This window comes from Rhinolophus hipposideros (assembly GCF_964194185.1).
Source record: "Rhinolophus hipposideros genome assembly, chromosome: 18".
Taxonomy (NCBI): domain Eukaryota; kingdom Metazoa; phylum Chordata; class Mammalia; order Chiroptera; family Rhinolophidae; genus Rhinolophus; species Rhinolophus hipposideros.
Window position 1 is genome coordinate 58,056,060 of NC_138064.1, and position 21,143 is coordinate 58,077,202.

The window sequence follows — 21,143 nt, forward strand, 5'->3', positions numbered from 1 at the left end:
CAGGAGCTTTAAGGACTCTTCCATGGAGCCTGTGGCAGACTTTGCTGCCCCTATCCCAGAACTAGCCTGGATTCACCTTCTTCCATCCCCTTTGTCTATAGCTAATGTAAATTCCTTCAGAAAGGCTTACATCTTTCTCCCTGCTACTCGATGTATAAAAACTCTTGCAAAACTCTTACATATCAGACACGTTGTCTTTTTTACGCAGCCTTGCTCCTGGTAGTTTAGACTCTATGCCCCAGAACTTTTTTTTTTTTCTTTTTCCCCCCTAGCAATGGCCTAAAAAAAACCCTTTCTTTTAAAAAACATTTTCAGCCTGGAAGTTAAAATTCTTGTGTTTAACACGCCCACTGCTTCTTGCGGCTGCCCAGGAGGGCGCGGGAACAAGGCAGGGGCATAGCTGCAGCCAAGGGCTTTGGCACATTCAAAGCCAGCCCTGCGACTCCCCTGAGCAGAGGGCTGCTACCGCCCCTCCAGGAGACTGAGGGAGGCAGAACCCCTTCCTCTCCCAGGCCCCAGCCTTCCTCCGCCTCGGACTTCCGCGCCTGGCGCGCCCCACCTCCTCCAGCCAGGCGGCCAATCCCCGGCTGCTCCCGCCCTGTGCGCAGGGCAGGTGATGACGCCCAGAGGCGGCAGGAAGAGCTCGAGTTTTGTGACCAGGGGCAGGTAAGGCCACTGCAAGGACGTGGGGGGTCGCCTGCGGCTTTTATAAAGGCGCGAGGTCGCCTGGCCTGGAGTCCCCCGCCCGGCCTGGAGCGCTGCGTGGCGCAGCCTGGGCGCCGCCCACCTCGTCCAGCCGGGGTCTGGCGGGCCGGGGGTCACGTGGCGCTCCTGGGGGGGGGGGTGCGTTCGCAAGTAAACAAAAGACAAACTATTTACAAAATTAAATCTGTATTTCATTTACAAAGTGATTATGGTTTCGGTTTTTATGTAGACCTAATTCAGTTGCTGCATCCGTGTACGGCGTACATAGTCTAGGTGGCCGGGCTGGAGCCCATGGATCTATGGAGACATCTCCAACTGAGGGTGCGGGCTGGGTCCTGGGAATCTGAGGACTGCCAGGGTTTTGGGGTTCTGTTCCTCTGGTGCCCTTCTGTACAAGACATTTAAGTTCTCCTGACTGCACTTTGGAAAGTGGAAAATATTTTGCATTTCATAGATGTTATGAGGGTTTACATGAATTAAGTGCACTCTAAAAAAGACAACTCCCAGCGACAACAGGGTTTTATACACAGATACAGTGGTACCTCGGTTTTCTAACATAATCCGTCCCAGAACACCATTGGAGTTCTGAAACCTTGGAAACTAACTGACAGCTAGGCCTCAGGATCTTGCACTCAGCAGAGGCCGAGTGACATGTTTGACTTCCGAGGCGTGTTAGGAAACCAAAGCATTTACTTCCAGGTTTACGGCGTTTGTAAACTGAAATGCTTGTCAATGGAGACTTTGGAAAACTAAGGTACTACTGTATTTCAAAGTACTGATACCCTGAAGTGTTTCACAAAGGAATTGAGGTGGCTTATAACAAAACCGTAGAATAGTAACAAATAATATAAAATAAATATAACCAGATATTGGGAGCAGAAAAATTGGAAGAACAGAATATACTTGGGGAGGAGGGAAAGAAAGTGTGTCAGTGCTGTCCAAAAAAACCTTTCTGTGATATTGGAAATGTTTCACATTTAATTATCTGATTTAAACAGCCACATACATCTAGTGCAGGCCTCTGTTGTTTGTAGTCGAGTCTCACATTTGTCTCTGCGAGGGTAAACGGTTACATAGTTCTTATCATTTGAAAATAAGTCATATTAGTGAGTTCATTCATTCATTCATTCATCCCTCAAATATTAATGGCATTGAAAGATGCAGAGCTTTTCCTGATAATCAGCTAGAAGGTCTATTTTCTGTGGGTTTCGTTATTACAACCCCCTGGTATAGTGTCACGTAAAAGTTTATTCATTTGAGGAATTGGGGCTTGGAGGGATAGAGTCAGTGAATGTGGCGTCATTTATAACAATTTTTTTTAGAGTTTTAATTTTTCATACAAATGTTAACCTGTATAGCAAAATTTAAAATACACAGATAGGCAAAAAGAACCTACATCACTAAAAATTTCACCATTGAAAGATATAATTACTGTTAATACTTTGATGCATGTATTTCCAGACTTGTCCCACGGAGTCATTTTATTTTCCTTCATAGATTCTAAAGTATCCAGTTCCCCCCCATGGAAGGAAAGTCCAGTCTGGAGGTGAGGATCACTTTTAACTTTACCCTTTGCCCTCTCAGGCCAGCACTTGGCTCCATCTGAGAAGGTCACCCGCTCCTTAAGGCTTCTCCATAATTCTGCCCTGGCTTTGGGGCAATGGTTATAGGCACCTGTGAGAGCATTTTAGAGAGGAGGAAAGAGGAGGAAGGTTGGCCATGGCTGTGATTCATTCTGCAAGATGAGTAATCTGGTTTCTCAACCTTGGCACTCTTGATATTTGGAGTGGATAACTCTTTGTTATGGGGGCTCTCCTGTGCATTATAGGATGTTTGGCAGCATTCCTGGCATAGGCCCTCTTCTCCCCATCATGACAATCAGAAATGTCAGTTGAGAGCCACTGGGTTTGTGGAAATCACCAAATTATTGCCGACATGCTCTAAAGAGGTTGATATTCCAGTTTGCATGTGGGAGAGACTGAGATCTAAAGAGAGGCATAACTTAAGCTAAGGAAACTGTTTTATCCTGGTTGTACCATTAATTTACTGTGAGATTTTGGTGGGCAAGCATTATCAGGATCACAACAGGAAAGAGCACAGAAATGAAAGGAATTTTGGAGGGCACTTTTTATAGAAGAGTGGGTAGGATTTAGGGAACCAACAAGTGATAGTGGGGCACCCATGGAAGAGCATCACTGGGGTGCCATCCCCACTCTTGTCTGAAGGGGTAGGGAAGGGTCTGTGGTACTAGACCTTGGGGGTAGGGAATTGGAGCCCTGGAAGAGGGGTTGTCCTCCAGGGCTCCTGTGACCTTGACAGAAGGCACTCACTGCCAGGGCAGCAACCCAGTGGGATGAGCAGGTGGGGGTAAGTACACTGATCTCTCTCTTTCCCCTCCTTTGACCACTGATCTTCTATACTGGCCAAACCCAAGTGGAAGCTGGAGGGTGAAGGAGCCTTGGTGGTGCAGCCAGAGGAAGTCAGCCAGCTTCTTGAGGGTGTGGGAGGGAGGCAGATGGCAAACGACTGTTAGCAAGTGATCCAGTGTCATCCTGACTCTGCAGAACGAGGATTTGGGGCCTCCACTTCTTAAGGGATACTGTGGCAGTAAAAGGAGATAGACAGAAATTGTTTTTGAAAAATAAAGCACGTATACCTGTAGGCCACTGCTCGTTTGACCTGTGGTTCTGTTTCATGCAGTAATGTCAAGTCACACTGTTTCAGTTACTGCAGGATTAGATGTGTTTTTCATCTTTATTGAGGTATAATTGACCAAAAAAATTCTAGGATATTTAAAGTGTACAGTGTGATAATTTGATAGATGGATACATTGCCAAGACCAGTGTCAAGAAGCTTACTCCTTTTGTATTCTAGGAGATTTGTAGTTTCAGATCTTACAGTTAAGTCTTTACCATTTTGAGTTGAGTTTTGTGTCTTAAACCAAGACAGCCGCTTTTGCATGCGGCTATTTAGTTTCCAAATACCATTTGTTGAAGAAACTATCCTTTTCCCATTATATATTCTTGACTCTTTTGTTAAAATTAATTTACCTTATATGCATACCTGTCTTTTTATACCAATACAATACTGTTTTGATTACTGTAGCTGTATAATAGAATTTGTAATCAGGAAGTGTGATGCCTCTGACTTTGTTCTTTCTCATGGTTGCTTTGGCTATCCAGGGTCTTTTGTTGTTCTGTACAAATTGTAGGATTGCTTTTTCTATTTCTGAGAAGAATACCATTGGAATTTTGATAGGGATTGCTTTGAATCTGTAGGTTGCATTGGGTAATAGGGACATTTTAATAACATGAATTCTTCTAGTCCATGAGTGCAGAGTATCTTTCCATTTATTTCTGTCTTCTTCAATTTCTTTCATCAATGTCTTACAGTTTTCAGTGTTCAGATAGTTTGCCTGCTTGGTTAAATTTATTCCTAAGTACTTATTTGTTTTTGATGCTGTCATAAATTGTTTTCTTAATTTCTTTTTCTGATATTGTTGTTGGTGTATATAAATGTCAGTGATTTTCATTTATTAATTTTGTATTCCGCAACTTTACTGAATTTGTTGAATAGTTGTAACAGTTTTTGTTTGTGTGTGCGTGTGTGAAGAGTCAAGGATTTTCCATATATGATATTATAGCATCTGCAAATAAAGACGATCTTAATTCTTCCTTTCTAATTTGCATACCTTTCATTTCTTTTTCTTGGCTGATTGCTGTGGCTCAGGCTTCAAGTACTGTGTTGAATAAAAATAGTACAAATGGGTATCCTTGTCTTGTTCTAGATCATGGAGGCAAAGATTTCAGCATTTAATCATTGAGTATGATGTTAGCTGTGGGCTAGTATATATGGCCTTTATTATGATGAGGTTTATTTCCTCTGTACTCAAGTTTGTTAAGAGTTTTTATCATGAAAGTATATTGAATTTTTTCAAATGCTCTTTCTGCATCGATGGAGGTGATCATATTTTTTTATCCCTCATTTCGTTGATGTGATGTACACTGATTGATGTACACACTGATTGATGTACAGATGTTGAGCCATCCGCGGACCCCTGGAATAAATGCCACTTGATCGTGGTGTATGATCTTTTTAATGTATTGCTGAATTTGGTATGCTAATATTTTGTTGATGACTTTTGCATGTATGTTTGTCAGGGATATTGGCCTGTAGTTTAGATTTTTAGTGTCTTTGGTATCAGAGTAATCCTGGCTTCATAATATGAGACTGTGTAAGTGTTTCCTCCTCTTTAATTTTTTGGGAAGAGTTTGAGAGGGATTGGCACTAATTCTTCTTTAAGTGTTTTATAGAATTCACCAATGAAGCTATCTGATACTGGACTTTTTTTGGTTGCGAGTTTTTTTGATTACTGATTCTTTCTCCTTACTAGTAAACAGTCTGTTCAGATTTTCTGTGACTTCATGATTCAGTGTGGTAGATTGAATGTTTCTAGGAATTGATCCATTTCTTCTAGGTTGTCCAATTTGATGACATATATATGTATATATACATATATATTCTGAATATATATATGTACATTCATATATACATATATATATTCAGAATGTCTTATGATCCTTTGTATTTCTGAGTTATCAGTTGTAACGTCTCTTTTTTCATTTCTTATATTCATTTGAGTTCTCTATCTTTTTTTCTTTTAGAGGCTAGTGTAAGTTTTTTCAATTTTACTTATGTTTGCAAAAAAACCTTTTTTACTTTCATTGATCTTTTCTATTGACTTTTTAGTCTCTGTTTCATTTATTTCTCCACTCATCTTTCTTGTCTCCTTCTTTCTACTAACTCTGGGCTTAGATTGTTGTTCTTCTGGTTCCTTGAGGTATAAAGTTGTTTATTTAAGATCTTTTTTTTTTTTTTTCTTAATGTAGGCGTTTATTGCTATAAACTTCCCACTTAGAACTGATTTTGCTGCATCTCATAAGTTTTGGTATGTTGTATTTCAATTTTCCTTTCTCTCAAGAGGTTTTTTTTTAATTTTATTTATTTCCTTTTTGGTTTCTTCCATGTTTTCCCGAAAATAAGACCTAGCCAGACAATCAGCTCTAATGCGTCTTTTGGAGCAAAAATTAATATAAGACCCACTAAGACTGGGTATAATATAACGTAATATAATATAATACCGGGTCTTATGTAATATAATACCAGGTCTTATATAAATTTTTGCTCCAAAAGACACATTAGAGCTGATTGTCTGGCTAGGTCTTATTTTCGGGGAAACAGGGTTCTTTTATATATTGGTTGTTCAGGAGCATGTTGACATATTTATGAATTTTCCATTTTTTCCTGTGATTTCTAGTTTCATATCATTGTGCTCAGGAGAGATGCTTGATATAATTTCAATATTCTTAAATTTATTAAGACTTATTTTGTGACCTAGCATACGAGCTATCCTGGAAAATTTCCTTTTGTGCCTCAGAAAAATGTATGTTCTGTTGCTTTTGGATGGAAGTTTCTGTATATATTTGTTAGGTTAATCTGGTATAACATGCAGGTTTAGTCCAATGTTTATTGATTTTCTATCTGGATGATCTCTCTGTTGTTGAAAGTGGGGTATTGTAGTCCCATGCTATTATTGTATAGCTGTCTATGTCCCTTCAGATCTCTTAATATTTTCTCTATGCATTAAGTGCTTCCTTGTTACATGCATAAATATTTACAAATGTTATATTCTATTTATGGATTGACCCCTTTATCATTAGATAAGGACTTTCTTTGTGTCCTATAGTCTTTGGCTTAAAGTCTGCTATGTCTGATATAAGTATGGCTATTCCTGATTTCTTTTGGTTCAGTTTGCATGGAATATCTTTTTCCATCCCTTTACTTTCAGTCTGTTTGTGTCCTTTAAGCTAAAGTGAATCTCTTGTAGGCAGCATATAGTTGTCTTGTTTTCATAATCTCTTCAGCCACTCTATATTTTTTATTGTATTTAGTCCATTTACATTTAAGGTAATTATTGATAGTAATGGACTTCCTGTTGCCATTTTGTTAATTGTTTTCTGGTTGTTTTGTAATTCCTTTGTTCCTTTCCTCCTCTTCTGCCCTCTTTCTTTGTGATTAGATGATTATGTGTAGTGGTATTGTTTGATTCCTTCCTTTTTCTCCTTTGTGTGTTCACTGTAGGCGTTTACTTTGTGGTTACCATTAGGCTTACATAAAACATATTTATTTTAAGCTGATAACAACCTCACTTCAAATGCATACTAAAGCTCTACTTTTTTTTTTTTTTTTTTTTTTTTGAAAATATTAAGCATATTTATTTGTGAAAGGTGCTTATGTGTAATATCTTAAATGAGTTAAAATAAATTTTTAATTTTTAATTGAAAGTTCCAGTTGTAAAATTAAAGCATAATTTATATACAGCAAAATTCACCGTTTAGTTCCAGTTTTGTGAGTTTTCACTCTGCTTTTATATTCTACCTCCCCCACCTTTTTTGTTTCGATGTCACAATTTACATCTTTTTACATTGTGTGTTCATTAAGAAATTATTGTAGTTATAGTTATTTTAATACTTTTGTTTTTAGCCTTTACACTAGATTTATAAATGCTTTATCTATAACCATTGCACCATTAGAGTATTCTGAATTTAACTGTATATTTATGATTACCAGTAAGTGTTTTATTTTTTCTTGTTACTAATTAGCATTCTTTTGTTTCAGCTTGAAGAACTCCTTTTAACATTTATTTTAAGGCCGGTATATGGTAATGAACTCCTTCAGCTTTTGTTTCCCTGGAAAAGTTTTTTCTCCTCAAATCTGAAGGACAACTTTGCTAGGTAGAATATATTGTTGACAGTTTATTTCTTTCAGTACTTTGAATGTGTCGTCCCATTCTCTTCTGGCCTGAAAAGTGTCTGTTGAAAAATATGTTGATAGTCATATGGGGGTTTCCTTGTATGTAACTGTTGTTTTTAGCTTACTGCTTTTAAGATTCTCCCCTTGATTTAACTTTTGACAATGTAATTATAGCATATCTTGCTGTGGGTCTCTTTGGACTTAGCTTCTTTTGTCCTTTTTGGGCTTCCTGGATCTGGATGCTTGTTTCTTTCCCCAGGATACAGAAGGTTCAGCCATTGTCTCTTTGAATAAGCATTCTCTCCTTTCTCTCTCCTCCTTCTGGGACCCCTATAATATGTATATTGATCTGCTTGTTGATGTCCCATAAATCCATTAAGCTGTCTTCACTTTTTTTCATTCTTTTTTTCCTTTTTACCTCTCTAATTTTATTAATTTCACTGCCTTGTTTTCAAGTTTGCTGATACTTTCTGATACAGTCTGCTGTTGAAGCCTATATTGAATTTTTCAGTTTAGTTGTTGTATTCTTCATCTCTGTGATTTCTGTTTAGTACTTATATTTTCTCTTTGTTGGAATTTTCATTTTGTTCATGCATTGTTCTCCCGACCTTAGTGAGCATCTTTATATCCATTATTTTGAATTATCAGGTAAATCACTTATCATTGTTTCATTAAGATCTTTTTCTGGAGATCTATCTCGTTCTTTTGTTTGGAACATGTACTTTTGTTTCTTCGTTTTCCTTGATTGTTTTGGTTTCTATACATTAGTAAAAACAGCTACATCTTCCAGTCTGAGAGACACGTACTGTGTAGTAGATGAACCTCATCAATCAGCCTGTCCTGCGCTCCTGGTTGACTTTCAAACCTTTTTGATTGTCAAAGATATCATTATTTTTTCATAGTGGCTCCCAGTAGTTAAGGGTGTTCCAGGACCCCTCAGTGTCCCAAAGGGTAGGATTACAGTCAGCACTTTGATGCAGCCTTATTAAAAGCTAGACCCTCAGACAGTAGCTGGGAAAGTATGTAGTGAAGCCCCTTCCAGGGAGAAACTGAATCCCTCTCTTTTGGGCCCACAGGTCGGGGGAGGATAGGGCTGCTCCTGTGCCCATTAAGAATTGCATCCTTAGTTGCTACAGTCCTGTGTGACTTGTGAATGCAAGCCCCATTGCTAACATAGCCAGTTGATTTGGGGGGCAATTCCTCAGGCAGCAGCCACAAAAGCTGGGATGCCAGCCATGTATACAAGATCCTTGTTTTTATCGTTGGAGTGAGTTGGACGGTGAAGGTGGATAGGTATACTCTGGTCTCCCCAGTTTCTAAGGAGCATCGAAGCAGCTCCTAGATAGGTGCTTATGTCAGAAGCCTGGCTCTCAAGCAGCAGCTTGCAAAGTATGCAGATAGAGCCCTTTTGGGGAAATAATGGGAAATGATGTTTTTGTTTGCTTACTCTGTGCTAAGGGGCAGGGAAGGATAGCTGGTTAAGAACTCCTTTCTTTGCTATAATCCCGTGGGACTTATGAGTGGAAGCCCTTGTTGATGTTCAGATCAGGTAATTTGGGGATCTGTCTCACAGGAGATAGCCATCAAAGCAAACGCTTTGGCACAAAAGTGTGTACAAGCTTCTTTCAGGGAGATAGCCGCAACTTGGTGTAGGCTGGAGGGAAAAGATGGGGGATGTGTGCGCTGGCTTCCCCAGCCTCTGGGGAGGATCCCAGGTACACCTTGACCCTCAGACAGCAGCTTGTAAGGTATGCACATGGAGCCCTGTCAGGGAAAGACTGGCAGATGGATGTTTCACCTGCTCCCTCTGCACTGAGTTCTGCTGGATACCCCGTGAGTGCTGTGCACCTGTTGGGAACGCTTCTTTGTTTGCTATACTGTTGTGATACTGTGGATGCAAACTCCATTAGCTTTCAGAGCTAGATTGTGAGTGTGTGTGTGTGTGTGTGTGTGTGTGCGCGTGCGCGTGCGTGCACGCTCATCCCTTGGATTTGAGTATTAAAAGTTGAGGTGCTACATTTGAGGTCCAGAGCCTTCACTCCTTAGGGAGAAGCTGGGAGTTGGGAGTTCCCTCTGACTATATGACGCTATACCTGGGATTTGGTTTGTGGTGAGTGTGTGTCTTAGCCTTTCTTACCTGTTTTGATGGGAATATTATCTCACTCACCAGATGTGTAGGAGTCACTCAGCTACTTTCTGGATTTCTTTCAGAGGGAATTACTCTGTGTGTAGCTGTACAATCTGTATCTCTGGGAGAAAGGGGGCTCAGGAGCCACCTGTTGCCATCTTGGTTAACTTCACTGCAGGATTTCTTTAAGTTTTTTTTGTCTTCCATGTTCTGTAAGAGACTGTTAGCATGAGAACTGCTATCTTAAGGTCAGGGTTAACGGCCCCTGGCTTGAAAAACAACCTAAGTGTAAACACAACCTGACTGTAAATTCCAAGATGTGGGCAGTGACAGCAAGGAGACAAGCAGCCCTGTAGCTTATCTTATACTCTTTGAAGCTGTGTAAGTCCTGCAGTTTATCATATACTCCTTAAAGCTATGTAAGTCCTGCAGTTTAATTACTGTGTGCCTTGAAAATGCTATATAAACCCTGAGTTTTAAGTGTTTGGGGTCCTTGTTGAAACCCGCTGCGTCGGGCAGATACTCGGACCCCAGCTAGCTGGAAATAAACCTCGCTGTGTGACTTGCATTATCGTGTGACTTCTGTTCACTTGAGGAGGGGTTGACTCCGGACCCTAACAGTTCTAACTCAGTTGTATTGTTTGGTGCACTAAAACATATATTTGCCAGTGCCTGAATAAATGTTGGATATTTTATATATACCATTCACTTACAGAGAACTGTTTTTCTTATAGCTTTTCTTGTAGAACTGTTTCCATTTTTTTTTAAATCATCATAAAACCTCTGAGTTTGAAAGGGTCCTCAAATTTCTCAGCTGAAATATGGGATTTTACAGCTACTTAAAAAAAGTGCATACCGATGTATCAAAATATATACCTTTATCAAATCATCACATTGTATAACTTAAACTCATACACTGTTGTATGTCAATTGCATCTCAATAAAGCTGGAAAAAAAACTGCATAGGAAAACAAAACAGGTGCAACCCTGAGAAAGAAAATGATATTTTCTATAAAATAAAATTATGTATGTAATCAATATCAAGGTCACAAATGGCACATTGTGAAATCTTGCTTGTAAAAATCTTGATTGATTTGCTAAGGAAAGAAAACATGTTCTCCCTAGAGATATCTAAAAGCATAATTATTGAGTATGAGGACAGAAAAGGGGCCACAGGTTAAACCTGATAAGGTCAGGAGACGGAAAATGACCACACAAGATGGCATGAACATAAAAATAAAATTCTGACTCACATCTTTAGCCTGAAGCTTCCTTCATAAAGTCCATCTCTACCTTAAGGGAGCCTGTCTATTGTCTTTTTGCATCTAAGATGACATCTTTGGAATGTCATTAATCCCTTTTTCCAGACCAGTGCAGGAAACTGCAGAATCCCTCATTATTATTCTTGTCCCTTGATTAACATCTCTATGTGAACTGTTAACTATCCTGTTCCCACCTACTTGAAAAAAGTACCTGTCTCTCCAATTTACTTTTATCCAATCCCAGAGAATCCCCTTCCCTCCCCCTCCCACCTGCTTTGCTTTCTCCCACCTCCTTAACCTACCACCAATGGATTTCATGTAACCCTCGTCTGATTCCCTCTGATTCTACGTATAAAATAAGCTTCAAACCACCATTTTGCGGAGTATTTTATCAGTCAATTGAGATTTTGCTTCCCGGCAATTGTCGTCAGTTTGGCTCAAATAAACTCTTATGAGCTTTCTCTTAGGCTGGAGGTTTTTCATCGACAAGCTTAAAAAATGTTAAAAACAAGAGTCACAACTATACATGTTTTGCTTGTGTGGAAGATTTGTATTCCCCCCACTGTCAATTGTACTATGATCAGCTGTTTCAAAAGTTCATGGTTTCCTATAGCACTTGGCCAGAAAGAACTAGTCTTTCAGCCATAGGAAGCCAAATTTTATGACCTGGACCTGCTGGGGATCAATGACTAACAACATGTGTGGGCTCCAGAACGTCCTGATATCTGCCGAATTCCGAAGTTGAGTTGCACGTTGTTCTGCAATTATTTGAGTTAATAAGCTGCCCTGTTGAGACATGGATATACCCTTACAAGTTTAAATCTAATAAGTCTTTACTCATTCGTAAGAGTAATTTGACTCCTGTTATCTCATTTTCTTCTGTTATGTATCAAGATAACTTTCAATAAAAGGTAGAGGGTTTTGAAATGGTGATGAAGAGGAATAGGAGAACATGGAAATGATGGGAGGGGCTGGAAAGATGTGGTGGGGAAGAGAGTTGCTTATATTTGGGTAAAGTGCCAAGGAAAGTTCTACCTGTTCAGTACTCTACACCTGGGGCCTCCATTGTAGCAGCTTCACTAGCTCTGATAACGTGAGCCTTGTCCTACTTTACTTGTGTCTGTCTGCCCCTGAGAGAACCAGAAGTGAAGCTCATAACCTCCAGTTAACCAAGCCAAACACCAAGAAAGTAAAACCAAAATAGAACAAAAAAATGGAAGTAAAGTGGGTTTGAATTATACCATATCAGCACTGAGAGAGTAAGAGTCATCTAAGTTTGTCTGAGTTCATCTGCCCATCTCCTTTTTCAGGGTGCATAAGCCAGTGCACTGAGAAACAGTGTTCCCCACCCTTGGTCGGACAGCTAGTGAGCGCCTGAGCCAGGTCTAGAATTTTGGTCTCTTGAGTCACAAGTCTGGCTCTTATCCAGCTTATCCTGGTGCACATGACTGCATCATGCTAAGACTCCCAACACTGTTTAGTAGGGCTGCTGCAGTAGATATGGGGGAAGGAGAAACCTACTCTAAACTGCTTTAAACAGGTCATTTATGCAAAAATGTTGACTTTTTTCTTTAACTTCCTAGTGTTTCTAGTGAACCACTGAACCTTGAGTTGCCATTTGTTATGCAGTAATTGAGGAACTAACTGAAAATTCTTTTTCTGGTTGTTGTTTTTCTTTTCTTCTTCTCCTTTTTTTTTTTTTTTTTTTTTTTTTTTAGTGGCAGCTCCTCCTAGAGAGTCATACCATCCATATATTTCTAGATGGGAAGGATTATTAATGAACCCTAATTTAATTTACAAATTTGATGCAATTGTAGGCATAGTCCCAGTGGATTATTTTTAAAATAATTTTTCTAATTTTTCAATTACAGTTGACATACAGTATTATATTAGCTTCAGGTGTACAACTTAATGATTAGACATTTATATAATTTATGAAGTGATCACTCCAATAAATCTAGTACACATCTGACACCATACATAGTTGTTACTATATTATTGACTATATTCCTCATGCTATAGCCTATATCTCCATGACTACTTTGTAACTACTGATTTGTACTTCTTAATCCCTTTACCTTTATCACTCACCCTCTCAACCCTCCCATCCGGCAACCATCAAAATTTTTTCTGTATCTATGAACTTGTTTCTGTCTTGTTTGTTTGTTTATTTTGTTCTTTAGATTGCACATATAAGTGAAATCATATGTCATTTTCTTGCTCTGATTTATTTCACTCAGCACAATGCCCTCTGGGTCCATCCATGTTGCAGATGGCAAGATTTCATTTTCATTCTTTTTTATATCAGAGTAATATCGCATCAAATACTGGGGGTGCCAAAAAAATGTATACACATGATTTAACATTCATCTCTTGTTATTGGTATATATTGAATATTACAATTTTAATACAGTTTTTTCCTTTCTTAAAATGTGTATACAATTTTTTTGGCACCTCTCTATATGTACCACATTTTCACTATGGATTTGTCTATCCTGGACACTTAGGTTGCTTCCATATCTTGGATATTGTAAATAATGCTGTATTGAAGATACGGAGGCATTGAACATCTTTTCAAATTAGTGTTTTGGGTTTTTTCGGATAAATACCCAGAAGTGGAATTACTGGGTTCTTTTTATTTAAAAAGTCTATTTTGTCTAGCATAAAAATTGCTACTCAAGGGCCAGCCCAGTGGCTCAGGAGGTTTGAGTGCCGTGCTCCTAACGCTGAAGGCTGCTGGATTCCATGTTGCTCGATTCCAACATGGGCCAGTGAGCTGCGCCCTCTACAGCTAAGAGTGTGAACAACTCTCCCTGGAGCTGGGCTGCCGTGAGGTGCCGAGGTGCTGTGTGCTGCCATGGGCTGCTGTGTGCCGCCATGAGTGGCCAGTGGCCAGCGTGAGTAGCTGGCAGCCAGTGTGAGCTGCTGTGTGCTGCCGTGGGCTACCGTGTGCTGCCATGAGTGTCCAGTGGCCAGATTGAGTGGCCGGCAGCCATCGTGAGCAGCCGGCAGCCAGCGAGAGCTGCCATGAGCTGCTCACGATGGCTGCCGGCCACTCACACTGGCCACTGGCCACTGGCCACATGAGCAGCTGTGAGCTGCTGTGAGCAGCCGACCGATGACTGGCGACCAGTTGCCTCAGCTGGGGGGAGCGCAAGGCTCATAATACCAGCATGGGCCAGGGGGCTGTGTCCTACACAACTAGACTGAGAAACAATGGCTTGAACCGGAGTAATGGGGGAGGTGGAAGGGGGAAGGAAAAAAGAAATTGCTACTCAAACTTATTTTTGTTTCCATTTTCATGAAATATGTTTTTCCATTCCTTTACATTCAATCTGCATGTGTCTTTCAATCTGAAGTGAGTCTCTTGTAGGCAACATAGGGAATAGGCAATAAGGGTCTTTTTTTCTTATTTATTCAGCCACCCTGTTTTTTGATGGGAGCCTTTAATTCATTTACATTTAAATTAGTTATTGATCAACATATATTTACTGTGTTTTCCTGAAAATAAGACCTAGCCAGACCATCAGCTCTAGTGCGTCTTTTGGAGCAAAATTTAATATAAGACCGGGTCTTATATAACATAACATTATTAATGAACCGTAATTGAATTTACATTATGTTTTATAAGACACAGTCTTACATTATAGTAAAATAAGACCAGATCATATATTAATCTTTGCTCCGAAAGACGCACTAGAGCTGATGGTCCGGCTAGGTCTTATTTTCGGGGAAACACGGTGTTGTTATTTTATTACTCACATTTTTATCTTTTTTTTTTCTTTTTCTTAACAAAGTACCTTTAACAATTCTTATAATACTGGTTTTGTGGTGATGAACTCAATTAGCTTTTTCTTGTCTGGAACTCTCCTTATCTGTCCTTCAATTCTAAATGATAGCTTTGCTGGATTGAGTAGTCTTGGTTGTAGGTCCGTGCTTTTTATCACTTTTAATATTTCCTGCCACTCCCTTCTGTCTGGCAAAGTTTCTGTTGAGAAATCAGCTGATTGTCTAATGGGAGCTGCCTTGTAAGTAACTAGTTGTCTTTCTCTTGATGCTTCTAGGATTCTTTGTCTTTAACTTTTGGCTTTTCAATTATGATGTCCTGGTGTGGGCCTGTTTGGGTTCATCTTTTTTGGGACTCTCTGAGCTTCTTGGGCTTGTATATCTATTTCCTTCCCCAGGCTAGGGAAGCTTTTCATCATTATTTCTTCAAATAGGTTTTCAGTTCCTAGTTCTCTCTCTTCTTCTGGTGCCCCAATGATGCAAATGTTGGTATGCTTGATGTCCCAGAGGCTCTTTAAATTCTCCTCATGTTTTTGGATTCTTTTTTCTCTTTTCTGTTTTGATTGGCTGTTTTCTACTACCTTGTCTTCTAAATCACAGATTCAATCCTCTGCTTCATCTAATCTACTATTGATTCCTTGTAATGTATTCTTCATTTCATTTACTGTATTCTTCATTTCTGACTGGTTCTTTTTTTAAATGTTTTCTATCCTTTGTTGAAATTCTACCTGAAGTCATTGAGCATCCTTATAACCAGTGTTTTGAATTATGTATCTGGTAGATTGCTTGTCTACATTTTGTTTAATTCTTATTCTGGAGCTTTCATTTGGGACGTGTTTCTTTGTTTCCTCATTTTGTCGGCCTCCCTGTGTTTGTGTCTATGTATTAAGTAGGGCTGCTATGTCTCCTGGTCTTAGCAGTGTGGCCTTATGTAGTAAGTTTCCTGTGGGTCCCAGTGGTAGGAATCTCCCTGAGCCGACTACTCCAGGTGTGTCCTTTGTGTGGGTGGTGTGTGCCGTCGGGTAGAGCAGTTGGTTGCTGTTTGCACATGAATGGGAGGTATTAACTCTCCAGCTGATTAGTTTTGAGGACTGGCCGTGACTACAGTGGAGGAGCTGTTGTGCAGAGGCTGACAGAAGCAGGATTCACTTTAGCAGGGCTCTGGTGCCTACTGAGTCTGTCCTTTGGGTGTGTCATTTGTGGAGGTGGTTGGGTGATGCTCTGGTGTGGTCTGGCCACAGGGGGTATGGGTTCTGGGGCTTCTTGGGAGGGTCTCTGGTACAGGCCAAGGTCAGCTACTGCTTGTGCCCTGCCCCAGGGCCACTTTGTGTGAGCTGCAAAGTGATCTGTAGATGGTGGTGCTGGACTTGTAGGTGCCTGGGAGAGATAAAGCTGCAAACTGAGGCTGCCTGCCATTAGTGCAGGGCTTGGGACCACTTAGCAAGAGATACAGGGTATGCTGAGGCCAGATGTTTCTTTTAGAGGTTTTTTGATCCTTTGAGAGTTTTTAGGACAGTCTGCAGCATGAGCCAAGGTAGGCCATTTGTATGGAAAAGCCACTGGAAGTGGCTTGGGTGGGCCCTCAGGTTGTGTAAGGTGGGATCTCTGGGAATCACCAGGGCAGTGCCAACAGTGTTAGTTAGCCAGGTTGATGGAGTCTCAGATATGGTGTTCACCTGTATCTGTGTGCTGGATAGGGGGAAGGTTCAACAAAGGAACAATACCAGCACTTCTGTCTGGGAGGAAGCTGCCCGTCCAGGCCTTGCCCTGACACCAGACAATTCAGTTTCTCCCTGTGTGTCCCTGGAGTCTTTTGAGTGCTGCTCCAGAGCTCTCTCTGGGAGCTCAGAGAGAGTGAGTCCATCAGTGAGTATGTCCGTGTGTGGGTCCTTTAAGAGGAATGCCTGGGACTCAGCAGCTCTCTCTCTGTCTCAGCCACTATCTCTGCTGGTTCTCACAGTCAGAAGTTATGGGCACTTTCCTTCCCGGCTCTAGAAACCCTGGGCTGGGGAGCCTGGTGTGGGGCTGGGACCACACAGCTGAGATATCCCTTAAATTTTTAACTGCCACATGTGGGTGTGGGACCAGAGTTTCCACATCTCTGTCCCTCCTACCAATGTTGAGGTGACTTCTTCTGTATATCCTTAGTTATAGCACGTCTGTCCAGCTAGACATTAGGCAATTCTCAATGGTGATTGATTGTTCCATAGTTGTAATTTTGATGTGGTCATGAGAGGAGGCAAACATAGCATTTACCTGCTTCGCCATCTTGACCAAAACTCAGATTTTGTTTTTAATGTGACATAGATGTTCCAAAATTCACCTGGAGGTCTTAGCAAACAAAAATACACAAGAATACTGAACAAGTTGATGAGAGAACTGAAACGAACAGATATCAAAACATATTATAAAGCCACAATCATGTAAACAATATATTACAGCCATGGGAATAGAGATCAGAAACAGTGAAAAGGGGAATAATTATATTCATAAGAATTTATATATGAGTCATTGGCAAAAAGGATGAAATATTCAATAAATAATTTGGGAGCAAGGCTCTTTGCGGAAAGTAGTTAGAGTCTTATGCCATTTACCAAAGTACAATTTAGATTGATTAAAAAATGTAAGTAAATAGAAAAAAAATAACGATCTAAAAGAAAATTTAAAATTTCTCTATAAATCTTTGTAAATATAGTACTGAAAGTCAGAAACTTAAAGCCTTTTTAGTTTTGACCATTTATAACTAAAGCCTGGAAATAAATATACCTGAATTTTTTTGTTAGAGAATTAGGTCTTAGATCTTTTATATTAAAGCATAGGGTAAGGTTCTCCCGGGTTTCTGTTCAAACTTTAATTGGTCTTGGCAGCAGGCTTGGGAGGAAAAGAAAAGGACATGTGGGATGGGCAGGGAGGGTGTTGAAAGGTGGAGCCAGATCTCATTTAGTCCCGGGTTGCTGCTTCCCTTGACAGTGCCATCTTATTATAAGGGGAGTTGAAATAGTATAGTGGGAGGGGAAAGAGCATGGAAGAGATCTGGCCAGGATACTGCAGTTGAATGTATTTTATAAGTGACAATACAACACATTCGTCCTAGGTAGTAGACCACTAACACATGATACTTTAGAATTTCTAGGTGGCATTCTTCCTTATGCATGTTCATCTCTTCAAATTATTTCTTTTGTTTTTGTTTTGCTTTCCCCGGATTCTGTGGGAAAGCAGTAAAGTTCATAAGTAATGTTTTGTAGGCTCTTTTTATAGGAAAGTTTTCTGGAAATTCTTATTAGAAGGAGAATACAAGCAGTAGTAATGTTTCTACAAGGACAAGGACTCGGCAATTTAATGATTTCTCCTGAATTTGGTTTTGGGGCTGGAGATAGAAATAGGAAGAAGTGGAACTGTTAGGTTACATGCATTTGGAACTTTAATGGATGTTGCTGAACTGCCTTCTGTTGAGATGATCCCATCTGTAGACCTCCTCTAATGTCAGAGAGCATCGCCCCCCCGCACTTGGACCAGCACACTGTGTCACACATTTTGATCTCTCTCAGTCTGATACAGCATCTTGGTGAAATCATGATTTGCATTCAGCGTTCATGACTGAGGTTGAGCATTGTTCCACCTGTTTTGAAAGTCACCTGAATTTCCTTTTCTGGGAATCAGAGAACACTTTAGAGCTGGAACAGACCTTTGAGGTGAAGTCCAACTACTCATCCTACAGATGAGGAACCTGTTTGGCGATGGTCACTTGGCTGGTCCTTGACTGAAAGAGGACTAAAACCAAGGCTTTTATTTGTCATAAAAGCTGTCTGGGTGACAATAAAACAGGATCTGTAAAGGTCTCTGGGGGCAATCTGGGGTTTGGCTGTAGAACAAGAAAGCCTGGAAATTACAGTGCAATGTCACAATGCCTTAACTGTGAAGCCAAGCTTTTACTCACCCAGAACTTCTGGTACCTCATCTGTAAAATGAAATTAATATTAGCTTTTTTGCCAAGGTTTCAGTGATTAGGGTTAATGTATATAAAGTAGTGACATAAATAGGCTCAGCATTGTTAACACCCTCCTCATATTTCTGCATTTTGTTATCTGAGTTTCCCACTTACATGTAAGCTCCAAGGGAGACTTAAAGTTCTTAAAAATAGAAGTGAAACATCACACCCATATTGACTCCCAGAGATCTGAGAAGAAAGCTTACCCACTTTGTCACTCTTTTATGGTTTGTCTTCCAGCAAGTTACCTTTTTCAGATTTCCAGGAAATATTAAAGCCTCCAGATTTCCAAAGGAAAAACTGTGTGTGTGCTGGCCAGGTTTTGACCCACTCTCAAGCAGGAAGGGGGAATGGGAAGAGAGAAGGGAAGGGAATTACTGAAAACATGTTATTTTCAACCCAGCCCAGATGATCATCCCAGGTGTTCTTAGGATTGCCAAGAGTCAAGGTTTTTTTGTTTGTTTTTTTTTAAATGGGTGTTATTTCACTATTATCTGTGTTTGTCTTCACTCTGCTTAACCTTTCCTATATTTTGAAAGAGAATAAGGTCAAATGCAGAGCTGGGTCAAAGGACAGGGTCTGCCCCAGCCCTTCTCTTCCCAGAGGCCATGGAAGGCCTTTCTTCCTCTCCTAAGCTCTGAGCAGTCATTTTCATGGGCATCTTGGACATCTCCCCCAGGTGGAAGGGTGAAGAGGCATCTTTAGTCCTTTCGCTGTCACCTCTAGTTCTGCACTCACCCTGCCATTGCCTGCCCTGGTCTTAGGTAAAATCAAAATAGCAATTCTAACAGTTCTGAAAAATGAATGAGAAAGTTAATTTCTTAAGGGCCTCTGTTCTACTCTCAATTCTAGTCTTTTTCCAAGTGTGGCTCTCTGACCATGTGTACGGATTTCTTGGGTGCCTATTGGAAATGCAGATTCTTAGCCTCCCCTCCCCCATAGACTTCCTGAATTGGAATCTCTGGGGGTGGAACCCATAAACAGGCATTTTCCACAAGGAGTCCCAGAAGTACACTTAAGTTTGGAACCACTGCAATTCCTTCCTGGTTCCTTATTTCCTTTCTTTCTCTCTCCTGGTACCCCTTAATTTCCTTTTATCTTTCCTCATTCCTTTGGACTCATGCTCACCTGTTTGCTCCCTCATTCCTCCTCCTTAATGCTAAGGATTTAGAGTAGCCTGTTGAACTGTTCTTTTAACATAATAAATTTAAGATCTCTGGAAACTCAGCTAGGAGAAGAAAAAAAACTGTATTTATTTATCGCTACGTTGCTTGTCCTCATAAAAGAAAGGTAGACACAAAGCTATCCTCTCTGAGCACCAGCTTTGGGAAGTACATCATTCTTTCAGGTACCCAGAGGTATAACATTCACAGCTGGTTTCACTACAGGGGATGGACCTTGGAGGTTGGAAATGCCCTTCTTTAGAGAAACATCACTGGTGTGATGTGTCAGCGGGGTCAGCTATCACCAGCCTCAGAATCAGACTCTGGCTTGAGTACCCTTGCTGGAGGGCACAAAGTGGTGAAGACATTTAGGGAAGATGGGGTCAATAGGACAAGAAACAGTGGGGGAGGTAGTGAGGGGTGGCAAAGGGGAGTGTCTGCATGGAGTTTGGAGTGGGTGCCATGAGGGTCCTGAACCTCTGCTTTTGTCTTCCACAGCCACTGGAGGAAGAGACCAAGATGAATGCAGAGGTGAGTTCTTTAAAAGTACCAGTTGAAGGAATGTTTTTCTTGCAGTGTTCTTCATTTCTCCTTCACAGAGTGTCTTCTGTCCCTACAGAGCTTTCAGAAACATTGGCACAAACTTGAAAACATTCCCCCTCTAACCTACCCATGTGCACATGGCTCTGGATGACAGGAGAAGAGTTAGGTCCCTTTGAGTTCTTATCTGTGTCTGTCCTGAATCAGTTAGAAGAGAATTTATCTACTACAGTTAATCCTGAAACAACACTCACAGGCTTAGGGGAGTTTGGACAGTGGCCTATGGGGGGGTGCTGGGTCCAGAGCCAGCTGTGTGTTATTCTGGGGACACTTACTGCTGCTTACTAGAAACTTCCTCTGCATCATCTCCTTGATGCTGTCACTTCCAGTGTACCTGTTGTTTGATACAATGAGACGTCTAGTCCTTTGTCCCTTTGCTTTTTCCTGACTGATCAGCCCCTTTCCTGCTTTTACTCCCTTCCAGTCTAGACCCTGGAGTCCAACTCTTCAACTGCTATTATGCTGCTGTCCCCTCCTCCTTTTCCTCTTATTCTGTTGATGTGCTGTTGCAATCCCAGAGTCTGTTCCCACAGAACAGTGGTGTTGGGTGAGTGGCACAGCCTCCTGCTGTTTGCATTGGTCAAATGTCTCAAAACCCCATGTGGGCTAAGCACTGTCCGCCAGCTAAGCACTCTGTGTAGCCCTGGGCAGCTTTGTTCCCCACTGCACTGAACAGCCAGCTCCGGTCTTCGTCACTC

At 40.8% G+C, this 21,143-nt stretch overlaps 1 protein-coding gene across 7 annotated transcripts in view; it reads left to right on the plus strand.

Annotated features, from left to right (window-relative positions):
* The first annotated feature begins 352 nt into the window (after nt 1–352).
* Nucleotides 353–21,143, plus strand: part of BLVRA (biliverdin reductase A) — a 104,358-nt gene continuing 83,567 nt past the window's right edge. For 3 of the 7 annotated variants that reach the window (XM_081079913.1, XM_081079912.1, XM_081079908.1), the window contains exon 1: nt 20,183–20,376. In XM_081079913.1, coding sequence (XP_080936039.1) covers nt 20,287–20,376 — 90 coding nt within the window. In that variant the 5' untranslated portion in view covers nt 20,183–20,286. Of the gene's footprint in view, nt 667–2,202; nt 2,252–20,182; nt 20,377–21,143 lie in introns of those variants that run through there. The other 4 variants (XM_081079909.1, XM_081079914.1, XM_081079911.1 and 1 more) reach the window with 4 other exon arrangements.